This window comes from Galeopterus variegatus, unplaced genomic scaffold (assembly GCF_000696425.1).
Source record: "Galeopterus variegatus unplaced genomic scaffold, G_variegatus-3.0.2 Scaffold1746, whole genome shotgun sequence".
In the NCBI taxonomy this organism is placed as follows: domain Eukaryota; kingdom Metazoa; phylum Chordata; class Mammalia; order Dermoptera; family Cynocephalidae; genus Galeopterus; species Galeopterus variegatus.
The window spans coordinates 65,826-80,555 of NW_007727857.1; the positions used below are offsets into that span (position 1 = coordinate 65,826).

General features: G+C 40.1%; 1 protein-coding gene across 4 annotated transcripts in view; it reads right to left on the bottom strand.

Annotated features, from left to right (window-relative positions):
• The window catches only part of MAGI1 (membrane associated guanylate kinase, WW and PDZ domain containing 1), a 240,122-nt gene that overhangs the window by 37,019 nt on the left and 188,373 nt on the right, over window positions 1-14,730 (bottom strand). For all 4 annotated transcript variants that reach the window (XM_008578690.1, XM_008578692.1, XM_008578691.1 and 1 more), the window contains exon 12: window positions 2,570-2,601. In XM_008578690.1, the coding sequence (XP_008576912.1) occupies window positions 2,570-2,601 (32 nt within the window). The remainder of the gene's footprint in view (window positions 1-2,569; window positions 2,602-14,730) is intronic.

Here is a 14,730-nt window from a genome sequence, read left to right on the forward strand (position 1 = left end):
GAAAAGCATTGATTGGCTATGAAAATGGATTTTGGTTCACACTGAATGTTTTAAAGGAATGTAATCCGATGGCAAAGTCTATCTCGCCGGGCTTCTGAGGGTCGCGCACATGAGTTGCTTTGGGAGGTGAGACATGAGGAGACTCACTCCAGCAACCTTATTCCTTCTTCCCTCCTACTGTCATTGCTTTCCCTCATAGCTTGTAGAAGCTTTGATGGGATCTGTTACTGTGCTGGTTGTCAGACACGTGGCAAAAAACACAGTCCAGGGTTAAGATACTATATTCACAGAGCTACTGGTAAATCTAAGTGAATCACATCTCAGACACAGTGTGCTTTTAATTATACAGCCTGCATAAATTGACTCTATCTGTCATTACCTGAATGGCTTTTGGGTACCAGGACATCCAGCTTCCCTATGGATTCACTCTGACCCCACCAGAAAAATCCCATAATCATCTGTCTCTCTGGCAGGACATCATCAAAATTCAAACTGGGAAAGGGAAACAGCTCTCAACCCACCTGTACAGAGCTCCCACTGATCACAGATGTTAGCAACGCTCTATTGCCAACAGCAGACCTTGGCTGATAGCCCCCAAATTTTGCACAGCAGCTGCTAGAGTGTACCAGCAATGCTGTGAAAACCATCATCCCTGCCCTGGCACAGAAATCGAGTAAAGACAAGCTCCAAGCTGGGGACTTGTTCTTTTCTAACCCAGCAACATACCTCTCTCTTAAGCTTGTGGTAATTAAGTGCCAGCAGACTGGGCAAAGCAGTTAAGAGAGCTTTTTCCCTAAGAATGCAGTCCGAGTAATTGCTTTGCTGCTTGCTAATGACATGGCTTCTACCAAAAAAAAAAAAAAAAAAAACTGTCACAGGGAATTCTTTTAACTGATTTGGTGAATGCAGGCTCTATACCTGTTTAATACCCTTTGAGTTCACCAGGTAATTCCAAAACACTTTGGGGAAGAAGAGATGCAAATGAATTACAAAAAACCTTTTCGCACAGTAAACGTAAATGGAATACAAAACAGAAAAGAACATCCTGCTACCTGATGTCATGCTACCTGCTCAAATCTGCTATGTCTCACTCAATATGCTCCATGTCAGGATTCCATTCCATGTGGGGTGTGTAAAATATGCCCATGCATCAACATAGCATGGCTGGGGGTGCGGGAGAAAAAAGGATGGCTAACACTAACTCGAGCTTATGATACATATCTGTGAGATTTGCTACCAGTTTTCTGAAGGCTAAATGGGTTTCTGACTACAACCCAGGGATAGGAAGACACACATGCACACATACACACGCTTTGGCATCTCTATGGTTCCAATGTGGGCACCAACCAGCACTTTTCTGCCTGGACATTAACACAAACTGACAAGGGAAGCAGCCCTGAAGTCAATGTTCCAATCACGACGGTGCTATGCCATTGGAATCACATCAATTATTGCAGGTTTTTCTCTTTGGAGAACTTAGAAGTAGGGCTTAAGAATGCAGGAAGCTCCCTCTCTCATCTCCTTAATAAACTTCTGCCTCGTGCTGCCAGGTTTGGAGACAGGTGGAAAGAATTCAGCTGCAGCACCATGAACTGCAAAGTTTTAAAGATTCTCCTTTCCAGAGTGTCAGAAAGCTGCAAATTTTCCCTCCCCCAAATCTTTTAAGCCACATGAAGGCACCCATCTTTACCCTAATATTAATGAGTTGGGAAGCCCCTTTTACCCAGATCAATTTCACAGGCATGGGAGTTCCAGACTTTTGAGTTTTTAAATAGCATTTTAATTTGTTGTTAGCACCCCAGGAGCCAAAGCCCATACCACCAAGCAAAACACTACAGCCTCTAAGCTATTAGCTAACATGTCAACTAGGTTAATGCATCTTCAGGGAAAGCAGATTAGAAAGGACAGCAAAACATTGATTTTTTTTTTTTTTAAGAATCCTATACTTGCAGCATAATGCTGCTAAAGCTAGCAAAACAACAAAGGACATTTCCACAGCAAGGAAATGTCTTTTTCTCAGTGCTGGGGCAATGCACATTGTTCCATTTGAGCATGGACATATACAGGGCAAAGCAGTTCTTATTTAAACCTACAGGCTTTTTATTTTGTAAATAATTCATCATCCAGTGCATAAGAAAGCTCAGGGAGAGAATGAGTAGCCATGTGAACCGCTGGGAACACCAGTTGAGAGCAAGGCTACTCGGGGAGCAGGTGGAGCTTTCCCCCCACCCCGCTCCTTCCAAAGGAAACAATAGCATTTGTATTAAGTTAAAACAGCTAAGAAACTCATCCATTTGAAGGAGTTCTGATGTATTTGTATAGATAAGATTGCAAACATGCATTCTTTATCCTGGCTCCTGCAGCCTGCCCACAAATCACAGTTAAAGACAGCCCAAATACCTTCTATACCAAACAGATCCCCAGAACTCAGTAAAATGAGCCCCAGTTCTCGTCTCCCCCATCCACTCTAAAACACATTTAGTAAAGTGAAGCCAGACAGCATACCCTCCCACCACCAGCCACCCTCCCCACCCCCCAAACAAGCACCAAGTAACTGACAAGTCCTTACCGACTTTGGGCTCTTCTTGGGAACTGGCAGCCCTGGAAAAAATGCAACAAGGAGGGGAGGGGGGGAGAAATCATTAGCATATAAATGTTACCTTTTCCTTAAAGAACAATCCCCAGGTGTTTCATGGCAACCTAGCCATCTGCAGAGTTATGTCAGATTTCTCCCCAGCATCGGAGTTACCAGGCTGTTCATATCGAATCAAAGCAGAGGGAGGAGAAGAGCGAGAGGCAGGAGATCTATCTGCATTAGCTATGCTGACTTGTACTGCAGCAGCCTGGAGGCTGGGAAAAGAAATTCACAGACCTCAGCGGCCTGGGAAATTGAACACTTGGACAGAATCTCAAATGCTCTTCTGGATGAAGAGAGACTTAACTTACAATTAAGTCCAGGATATTTCCTTTCCACACGATCCACTTGTCAATTCAAGCGGACCAATCAGAACACAGGAAGGGGTATATATTTAGTTTCAAAGGAGTACATGGTTAAAATTAACATTTTTTTTCCTGTTTTGTCTTTTCTTTCTTTTTTTTTTTCTGCCTTTTAGGAGAGGAAATGCCTTCTTAATTTGGATGAGCTCAACACCAAAACAAAAACGGATGCTCTTTTGCCAGCACAACAAGATAATATATGAACACAAATCCAAGTTGGTCTAGGATCCCCCCTGGATCACTGCTGTCTCAATGCCTATCAGCCATCTGGAAAACCTCCTACTTAACTTGTTGGAAAGGACTGGAGCTTGGACTAGCCCCTTGAGGGGAGCGCATATCATTTGGGAATGAAAAAGAAAATTTCACAGAGCTGAGAAAAAAAGATAATAATAGAGAAAAAGGCAAAGGAGACAAAGGTGGTCACTGAGCCTAGCTGACTCCCCCAAAACCCTGTCCTTAGTGGGAGGGCTGCAGCTGGAAAGGACCGGTCACATCTCACTTCTAGGAAAGTCATCAATGATTAGGGGCAGATGTATAGGAAATCTACCACCAGGGGAGTGTGGGAAAGGGGGGCTAGAAAGGAAAATAAAGCACATATTGGTGTTTTAAAGGCAGTCATTTCTGCAAGCTGACGCCTCTTTTTATTTTTTTATATGAACAGGGGTTAGAATTGGAATGCAAAATGCAGATTCCATATTTCTAAAACACAAAAGATGTATTTGGGATCTGATGTTTTACACTGGAAATTTCAACCTTTTTTTTAAAAAGTGATTCCTATGTAGCATGATGATTTCAACTCTCGGAAATGACTTGTCAAACTGTGAGCCATGCTAAGTTCAGTGCAAGTAAAGTGAGGCCAGGAAAGTGGGAAAGGAGTAAGCCGCCCAGCATGGCTAACATGTCCCTGCGAGTGATGCATGAAGAGAATTACTTGTCCTAAGAGGCATGGGGCACTCTCTGGGCACGGCTCCTTGCACCACCAAAATGAGGTCACTGCGGTCTGGCAGACTGGCTCACAGACTAAAGTGCATAAGGAACATTTGGTAGCTTGTTAAAAATGCAGAATCCTGCGCCCTGTGTTCAGGGGCCCAGGAATCTGCAGTATTAAGAAATATTCCGGGAGATTCTGACCCAGGGGGTCTGAGGACCATATTTAAGGAAACTATGATATATTTGAAAGGGTATTACTCTTTCAAGACAGGCAAACTCAGAGGTACCCTTCAGCAAGTCATTTGAGAGCCCTCTATGCCTCAGTTTCTCCACTTATGTGATGGAAATAATAAGACTCACTTCATAAGACTGTTAAGATAATTAAATAAGAGAAAATGCTTAAAAACCTCCTACTTGGCAGAGTAATTACTCAAATGTCCACCCCTTTCACCTCCCTTGGGCTAATTTACATTATTCAGAAAGGAAATGGTTATGGTTATCTTGCTCTAACTAGGGAAAAATCATTTGCTAATAAGCATATTAAAATATAAAAAAGATTGTGGGAGAAATATTTTACCTATAGATAAGAATAAACGTGGAACAATTTCAATATGTCTTTATTCTCAGTAATGATGATTAGGTGCTTTTATTATTGCTTCATTAATATGATTCCCTGAAGGAATTTTATTATGTGATATTAGTGTGAGTCACTGTAGACACTTCAAATTTATACAACATTACATCTTTAAATTCATATTTTCTCCTAATTCAGACTGACCCTCTTAGTTAATTGGAATAAGCAAGATTCCACCACAGTTATTTTTATTGCACTTGACTCTATCCAGGATCCCAATGACCCTCTACAAAAATTTGTAAAGAATTTCTAACTAGATAGGTGGAGTCAGGGAAAACAGTTTCAATCCATACTGTGCTAATCATTTATAAGACTTTGGCTGGTCTTAAATTCTCCATCTCTTAAGATCTTCATATCTAAAATAAAGGACATTTTTCATTTTCTGTCACAGAGAAACACTCGAACACATGTTCAAAGGTACATTCACCAGGATGTTCATTGCAGTATTGTTGGTATAAAGAAAAACTGCAAACAACTGGAAGTTCTAAAAATACTGTGGGAGAGCCAACCTATAAAGCAGCCTGCAGAGGTGAGAAGCAATGAGCTACCTCTACAGATAAACACATGGATGGTCTCCAAACATAATGTTGAGCGATAACAGCATGCTGCCAAATACAGCAGAAGACAATTGTTAAACACCCAAACACAGGCACAGCTTTTGCCTTCCATGAATGTCCACACCAAACTGACAAAGGGGATACTTCTGGTGGGGCAGGGATCAGATGGACTAGTTTAAGGAGACGTTAGCCTTATTTAGAATACTTTTTCAAGAACACCATATTCACATCTCACTGAGGCAATAAAATATTAATTTACAAATAAATACCAATTAATTAATGGCCTTTCCACTGTTAACTGTACAAAATCAGCCAGTCTGAAGGATGTTGGCGTAATCAACCAATTAAAGTCTGTTTCCTCCAAGGAAGCAGTCCATGGAACACTCCAGTCAAAAGGTCCCAGCTCAATTGATACAACAAGCTGTAATTTACAACAAATATGCAAATCTTTTTTAATTTAAAGAGGCATTTGATCCTCTTTGCTAGCTAGTTGCTGAAAACCTTTGTTTTAGAAAGCTACACCCTTTACAGCAGCCAAAAGTGGGTTATGACCACAAGTTAATATTTAAATAGTCAAAACCAAGAGACTCCACTTGATTGCTTTAAAAAAAAAAAAAAAAGTCAAAGATTTGTTTTAGGCCCATATGGTCATTAAATCTTAAAATCTGATAAATATGAATGCTGGAACAAACCTCCTTATTACAATTTATAATTTATTTTAGCTAAAACTACTTGGATGGATTGAAAACAGCTGGGAGACCTAGTGGAAAACACTCAAAAGGTCACTGGTTTGAAACAGCAGAATTCCCCAAGACCTAAAAATCAGAGGATATAGGCTGTCAGTGGTGGCTGAACCATGGGAGGCAGCATTATGCCACACTTCATGGCATGTAAGTGCCTTTCCTTAGACAAATGCACCCTTTGTGTACCCCGTGGCAGCAGGAAGTTTGTGGTCTATAAGTCATGTCACATATTACATATGAAGCATATGGGCAGAAATGGCACCTGCCTTAACGAGCTCATCTGGTCCACATAGGGTAAGGAAGGAGAGCTTCCAGAAGAAGCAGAAGAAAGAGGTCATGGATAGACCATCTGCTCTCAGAGCCTAGAGGGCAGCAAATGCTACTTCTAAGAGACCCCAGGAAACTTTTACAGGAAAGCATATGTTCAAAGTGTGATTCTCAGTGCAATCTACAGAAGTGAGAAAAGCTTGGGACCCGAATTTCTGAACTTCCCTACGAAAAAGGTGTCCCTTGGAAAAAACAAATGGCAATTCTCTGCTAGTGACTGGGACCTGAACAGTTAAGATGAGGAGGGGGAATCTGTTTCCCTTCAGATATCGAGGCCATAAATTATGCTACTGAACATGTTCCAATATAACTGAATGGCAGAATGTTATTCTTGGTAAAATTTTATAACAGTTGTGCCCAGATAATTTGTGTGAATAAAGTAAAGCAAGAATACATATGCATTTGGAAACAAAGACTAAACGTTATATACCAAAACTGCATTTTTTTGGGGGGTGGGGGGCCTCTTGGGATAATGGGCGGCTTTATTACCTATCTTAGTATCCCCTACAATTTAAAAAAAAGCTTTATTTATATATAAACACACATACACATAGACACACAGATACCAGAATACACAAAAGTCTATACTGCCTTTTTAAGTAAGACAAATGCAGCAATTTCAGAACATTTTATTGCACTTTAAAATCTCTAGAGGCATCACTGACCTCTATATCCTCCAAGAATTGCTTATTTTTCCCCCCAAATGAATGCATACATATAGTTTTTTAAGCACCCCATTTAGGTGGAGACTTGTGCTGTCTACTGACTAAATGAAAATAAGTAGGATAGCTCAGCTGGGCTATCAGAGGAGCCAAACAGAAGCCAAGCACTGAGATGAACAAAACCTGATTTGCTGGGAAAGAGAGTGGACTTCTTTGGACCTAATTTTCCCTGGATTTAAAGGAATTGAGGATGCCAACCAAGCTCACTAACGGAAAGGATCAAAAAAATTATGCAAAGGCTTTGAAAAGGTGAATCTTAGCACTGCCACATACAAAGTGGATCCACAAATGATACTAATGCACTATGTCATTGACTTAAATGTTTTTCAGTATGGAATTAATTCCCCTTTACACTTGTTCTCTAGATGTGAGCATTTTAATGGAAATATTTTGTTTTCCTCCTAAGCATTCCAACAAATGCTGTGTCACTAATCCACGTGTCATTGAACACATGGGATTCTTCAGAGTTTTGCTAAGCAAAATGTTGCACTAAAAACTACTGGAGATGAATCAGGTAATACAATGTGCAAGGTGCAGGGAACTTCGGAAAGTTCGTGGAAAAAACAGAAAGGAAAGATAATACCAATTTTTCCATGAACTTTTTGAAGAACCCTCATACACTGAGAGGAGGGCAGGAACACTGACAGCCACTGAAAAGGGATGATCATGAGACTAGTCTTAGATACCATAAAGGATAAGAGTACTCCTGAGTACATTTTCATCACAGGCTCCACTAGCCTTCACTGTTATTCTAAAATCTATCAATGAGTAATCCTAAATGGGGGGCCTTAAAATTACAGCTAACTTTAACTCAGTAAACTCATCCTTAAAGTCTGTACTAAGGAAACATTCAGAGTCTTGCAAAGATTCATATAAAAAGATGTTCGACACAGCAATATTTAAAGAAGATAAAAATGGGAAACAATCTGAATTTCCGAGAACAGAGAGAACTGTTACATCAATAAGATAAAAAATTATGAATCCATTTAAAATGAGAACAATGAAGAATATTTACTGATGTGGTAAAACAGTAATGAAATTAGACATAAAAAGCAGGGTAAAAAGTATAAATAGAAAATATAAATTCATTGTTAAAAAGTACATATATATACACACACATCCAAAGACTAAAGGAAATGCATTAAAATATTGTTTCTGAATATTAGGATAAACAGGTAATTCATACTGTTATCCTAAGTATTTTCCAAGTGTTCTAGGTTTTACATGTAATACAGCTATAATTATAAACAGCAAAGCATTATTAAACATAGCAGCCAATATTTAGTGTGCTTGGACAATGGTATGCACTTACAGCAGTGTTAGATTAAAAACAACCAGTTTGTTCTAGCTCTCTCTTGGCTCAATGACTGCCATTTTTACTCAAGTATCTATGCTGCTAAATCACTAGGTCATGGCCTTGATTGAAAATGGAATAAAAAGCTGTTAGAGGCTCTCTCAAGCAAAGCTGCATGGAAACACACAATTTTGCATAAAATTTCAGAGACTGTCTGAAACCTTAGCCAGTGACCCTGAGAAGCCCATTCTAATAGGGCCTACAGTCCTCAGGATAAATCATCCTTATCCAAGCATATGGCTATGGTGTTAGAAGCAATTCCTAGGGTGAGGTTCGGGTCAGCTAAGATTTTACCTTCAATAAGGGCAGCATATAGAAAATACTGTATCTGCAAATAGAGAGGACAATGAGAAGGATCAAGCAGAAAAGGAAAAATCTCACTGCTTGCTTCTCCTTTCTTGGGAAGATCTAAAGGACGCATCTAAAAAAACTTATGAGGAGAGAAACTGCATTAAAGAACACACCAGAACACTAACAGTTATCAGCAAAAATGCTGCTGCATGAAAAAATAATGTGCCTACTAGGCGATGCTTTTATTTGTGGGGGGTAGCATGATGACGAATCAAACCACTAGGAGATCACTGAGATACAGACATGGAGGGGTGCAGGAAAGATAAGAGAGAATAATCTGTAGTGTCCTCAGCCAATCAGAATTGATGATTGATTGCAAACCAGGGGCTCTACACAATGAAGGGGAAAAAAAAGCCATCTCCACCATTCTCTGCCAACTAGCTTTTTGTGTGTTTTCTTTGTTTACTATAGAATATATAAGCCATAAAATAAACTTAAACTGCTCTTCCCATACCAATAAAATACTAAGGACAGTCCAAAAAACTGAAAATGGAAGGTATAGTTAGCTTTAACTTTTTCCACCGAGGGCAGGAAGAAAAATAGGAAACATTCACGCACTCATTTAAACAAACTGTGCTGAGGGCCTATTACATGCCAGGAAGTGGCATGAAATAAAGCAATGAACAAGACTGACAAGGTCCTGCTTTCACAGTGCTCACATTCTGCAGGAAAAAGAATAAACAATTTAGCAAATAACCTCAGAGGGTGACAGCTTCTGTGATGAAATGAAGCAGGATAGTGCAACAGGCTGTGTTGGGACACACAACTACTTTATACTGAGTGATCAGGCAATTCTTTCTCGAAGAGACTGTATTGAGCTAAGACCTGAATCATGAGTAGGAACGAGCCATATGACCATCCATTCATGCAAGAGTTATTGAGCTCTGCCATATGCCTAGCAAAGCATTACTGAAGAGACAAAGGTAAATCAGACATGGCCCCTACCCTGGAGGAGTATATGCTTTGTTTTAAAAGAGAAAGAAGGAAAGCAACAGTTCTAATTCAGAGTGGTGGGTGCTAAGTGCCATGACAGAAGGAAGCACTATTGCTCTCAGGAGTACAGAGAAAAGAAATATAATCCAATATGAGGAAAGGGGAAGAAGGGACGGGCTGGACATTGAAGGATGGAGTAGGAGAGTGGGGTGGGAACAACATGCAATGACTGATGCTTGATTCAATAACAATGATGACTTTAAGTTGGTTTTTTCTTAAAAGCTAAATCAGTGTGCCAGCATAAACTCAAGGCCAAGTTTAAAATCACAGTACATTTTCACTGAAGAACCTTACAAACACTATATATCACAAAACTGAATCCATAAAACAAAATGAAAAAAAGTGATCCTAGTATTTGATTTTTTTCTCCTTCCCCTGGCCAAATACCATCATCAACTCTGCGGTATAATTTTTTCAATGCAAATATGGTACCAGCTGCCAAGAACAGGAACATCAGACCCAATGTCTCCAAAAAGATGAAGACATTCATTTCTTTGGGGACCTAATAATGATTATTACGAAATATTGTGGCTATCAGAATTCAGAGGGATGGCCAAACTTCAGATGTCTGGAATAAGTAGCTTCCAGTGCTGTGTCAGCTGGCATTTTGTGAAGAAGATTAAGAATATAGTTGTACAGGTTTTACAGCTACAGAGAAGTCTGCTTCAATTACACAGTACATATAGCCTAATAAATATGTCCCTAGGAGAAATAAACGGCTTGAAAAACTGGTGATTGCTAATGGTTTACGGAGCCTTTCACCTCAAAGTTATAAGCCTTGAACTGGCACAGGTGAGGAGAGACCCAAAGTCATTAATACCTTGGGCTGCTCAAAGATCTAGGTAAGATGGATGGATTGTCTTCATGTAATTCCTGAGAAATAAATGGTCACTTCAGAAGAGGTGTCATTGAAATGACAAAAATGGTCCTATTGTTGTTGACTCTCAAAAACATGTGAAGTATACCTGGAAGGGTTGGGCTTTTCTTCTCATTTCTAAAATAAACTGGTCTTCAAAAGCAAGGGTGCAAAAATCTCTAACAAGTATTGAGAGCTTGCCTTTGACACACACTTAGTCTTCATAACTGCTCTCTGATATACTGCCTATTTTACAGATGAGAAACCTGAGACGCTCATGATTAAGTTACATGACCAAGGTCACACGGTCAGGTGAGAAGCTGAGGAGACCTGCTCTAATGCCAAGCCAGTGCTTTTAAATACCAAACTGTACAGTCTCATTCAAAGGTGCTTAAACTATTTTGGAGTACAGCCCACTACAAAGACATTACAACTATAGTTGTTCAGACATACAAAATTCCTTCACAGAAAACTTTTCATACAGCTTCATAGAATCCATGAACAACTGATAGGTCAACAGGCCAAGGTATCCGGGACCCACAATTGTGACATGAATTGGGGAAGACAGTTTCTTTTCTACTGTCTTGGGGAAGATAGCATGATAGTCTATGCATAGTCAATTTCTTACCTAAATCATCGACCATTCAAGGCCATACATGCTGAAAGTATTAACAAGATCAGTCTCTGATTTGGGGCAATGAAGCAAGTCTGTAAAGCAACACAACTAACAGACTGGTCCGGCCACCAAGCCTTATCAAATACAGTTTCAAGAGAGGGTAGGAACTTTTTCTAGCTTGCAAATGTTTCCTGACTCTACCTGATAACGAGGTTTACTTATTTTTTTTAATTAGGGGTAGGGAAAGATGGAGTGAGTCAGAAGTAGAATGAGTTATGGTATCTTCTGTCCAGAAGGGGAAAGAACAGGAACTGACAACTTAAAAAGACCACTAATTTGTCATGATATACCATAAGGCTGATCTTTTTTCTTCAGGGAATATTCCAACCAAGATCTACTTTTTAAGGGTAGAATTAAGCCAGTTTCTCATATGGTTCTAGGAAAGCTCTCTGTCTCTGTGAGTTGGAAATCGTAATTATGGTGTTTAAGAGTAGGTTCTTTGCCATGGTCTAAAAATGCTTCTACCTCTGAGGAAGACCCTTTAACCACCAGCCTGACAGCTTGATGTTTCTACTACCTATATTTCAAATTTACATTGCTTTTTATGAAAATGCTTAAGGGTTGGCCCCGTTACCCCTTCCTCTTATCAACAGTTAATTCACAGAGGTCTCCCCAGAACAGGTGAGACTATGGTGTACTGGAAGCTCCGTGGCAGTTCCTTCAACTTTGAAAATTTGACTTTTAACTGCATAGGATGTATAGGAGGAGATTATAAAACAATAGCTCAAAATAGCTCACTGAAAGAAAAAACTGATAAGGATTCCTTTTCTGGGTTGGAAAAACAGGATGCTGTGCAGGCTCTTGTTTGAAGGTCACTGGTCCCAAAGGGAAACCTATCACTGTAATTGGTGCTGAGAAGATTCTAGGTTAAAAAATACATGCCAGGACCCTTTTCTTCAGCCTTACTGACTTTCAGGTTGATTCTTATCCTGTTTATTTTTAGCAATGTAAGTTTAGGCACAGAAAGAGATCCAAGAGAATATCCTGACTTTTATCTTTACAGGACACCAACCCCCTGGAACCCTAGGCCCTTCTTGAGTCTTCTTTCTCTCTCCCATCACATATATCTCCAAAATGCATACTGAATCCATCCAAGTCCATCTCTACTGCCACTGCCTTTTCTAGCCTAGATAACCACAGGAGCCTAAAAACTGATCTCTTTGCTTTATTCTTTATCCCCTTTAATCTATTATCCACACAGAGGCCAGAGACATCTTTCTACAACATAAATCAGAGTATATGGTCCCCTGGCAACATGTCCCTAGGGCTTCCCAATACAGTTTAAATGAAATACTAACTCATTTCGGTGTCCCAGCAAGCTCGCCTTGATCCGACCCTGCCTAACTCTTTCATTTCCTTTCCTACTGCTCTTTCTCTGGTCCACATGCTCCAGCAAGGCTGGGCATTTCTGATGGCTGCTCTGTCTGCCAGGAACACTCCGCCTACAGATCTATGTGTGGGTGGCTTCTTCTCATCACCTAGTACTCTCCTCAAAGGTCACTGCTTCAGAGAAGCCATCCAGGGATCCAGGCCATCTGCAGACCTAAAGTGACCCTTTTTTGTCACACATTATTCCCACAGTTCAGTTTCTTTGTTTTCATACACACTATCACTTTCTAAAATTACCGTATTTGTTTACTTACTGTTTATTGTCACTGTTTACTTGTTACTGTCTCTATTCGAAGGTCTCTCCTATCACTCCATCCCCAACTGTATGGAACGGTATCTGGTCCCTAGTTCAATAAATATCTTTCAAAGGAATATGTGAATGTTTAGAGCTTATGAAGTGAGTTTCTATCTTGTGTGCTGCAGGAAGAGCTGAAGAGGTAAAGCGGGGGGGGGGGGGGCCGCTTGGCCTTTCTTTTTATCACCACCATCACTGCGGTGACTATTTAACAGCTCTTGATCCTTGGTCTGCTTCTTGATTTACTGGTGTGCTGCCAGGCTCGGCTCAACTCACAGCTCCTCCCTTAGCGCAGAGGACAAAGTTCTGCGGTGCCACCTGGTGTCCTTACTTCCCATCACAATAGACAAGCTCTCGCCTTGGAACAAACTGAAAGCTCGAAAAGAAACCCCAAGGTCTGTGAGCTCCCAGCCCCAGCAAACAGATATGCTTAAGGACTCTGAGAGTCTAAATACTACTTCAGATAAGGATATCTTCGTATCTTTACTTATAAAAGCAACTTTTATTACAACACTGAGTTAAAAGATTCTAAAATGCCTCACCCCCACAAAAAGCAAGCAAACATTGATGAAAAAGAAAATTCCAGGTCCTTTTCTCGCAAATCCATGAGTCTCCTGAACAGTTTTAACAGACTGGTGTGACAATTGCTTTTTTGTTGCAATGTAGTTTTGCAAACTAGGCTGGAAATTTTCCAGCTTGCACCAGAAGGGCACATGTTATTTGGCAATTTCAATTAACTTTATTACCAAACTGCTTAATTGCAAATGAGGCACCATATCAAACTTTATTCCAATCTCTTACATATTAGGCTTAGAAATCACAGGTCACAGTTAACAACAGCAAGGCAACCCGACTTCAGAGTCCTACAGCACTACATTATTCAAAGAGTCTGCAAGTCATACCAAAAGAAGCCATTTACTGAAGGGTCAGGGTTTTCCAAAGACCAAGGACATTTTTGATGAGCAGCCCCATTCATCTCCCATGGAGATATTAAATGTCTTCAAATTTCTCTTGCTGAAACAATATCTGAACTGGTCTAAGTGATTATGTGAATTACACAGAGAAAAGAGCTGTTTCCTTGACTATGCCAATTTCTAATGAATTGCTGCCCCAGATAGCTATAGGGAGCAGAAGAAGCTTATGCTTTGGTTCAGCTATTTGATTTCAGGTTTCGGTGAGTCAATACTCGTTGTACCACTTGGACTTACTTAAAGGCAGAGTACAAGAATCAGCTTCACCCACACATGCCCCAATACACGCACGTGCACACGTGAGCACACAACTGTTGCAATTATTAATAACTTCACAGGTCAAGTATATTTAAGAGGCAGGGAAAATCCAAAGACTGTGAGGCCACTTAATGAAATATCCTAGCTGGGAACAAGATGTATAATGAAGCATTACATTTATGGCAAGGAAGAGTAAGTACACTGGAAATGAAATACATGCTGACCCAGTAAGTATTTAAGTTAACAAGTTTCTCACTGTGGAGATCAAATGCCAGGATCTTTTTGCTTCCTCTTCAGTCTGATTCTGGCTGTTTCCTGCTATTTTTTATTTCTTGGTAAATGAGACTCCAGTCGGACTTAGAGTCAATGCAGGTAGAGATCTTAATGCAAGCACACAAACTCAAAATGAATTTTTAAAAGTTGTCATAAAGTTTCTGAGACTGCTTTTTACATACAGAAAATCAGCCACGGATATTTTGGGATGCCCCAAGCATAGGTAATGTGCACATTTCACCCAATGTTTCTCTTGCTTTTGGATTTAAAATTCTCTGGGTTACCCCAATAACTTATATAGGGCAAAAAAATTCATGAAAAGGTCTAATCAATAACTACTGTGCTATGTAAGGGCAACACAGAGAAGAGTGATATCCCTGGCCTTGAAATCAAACTCATATTCC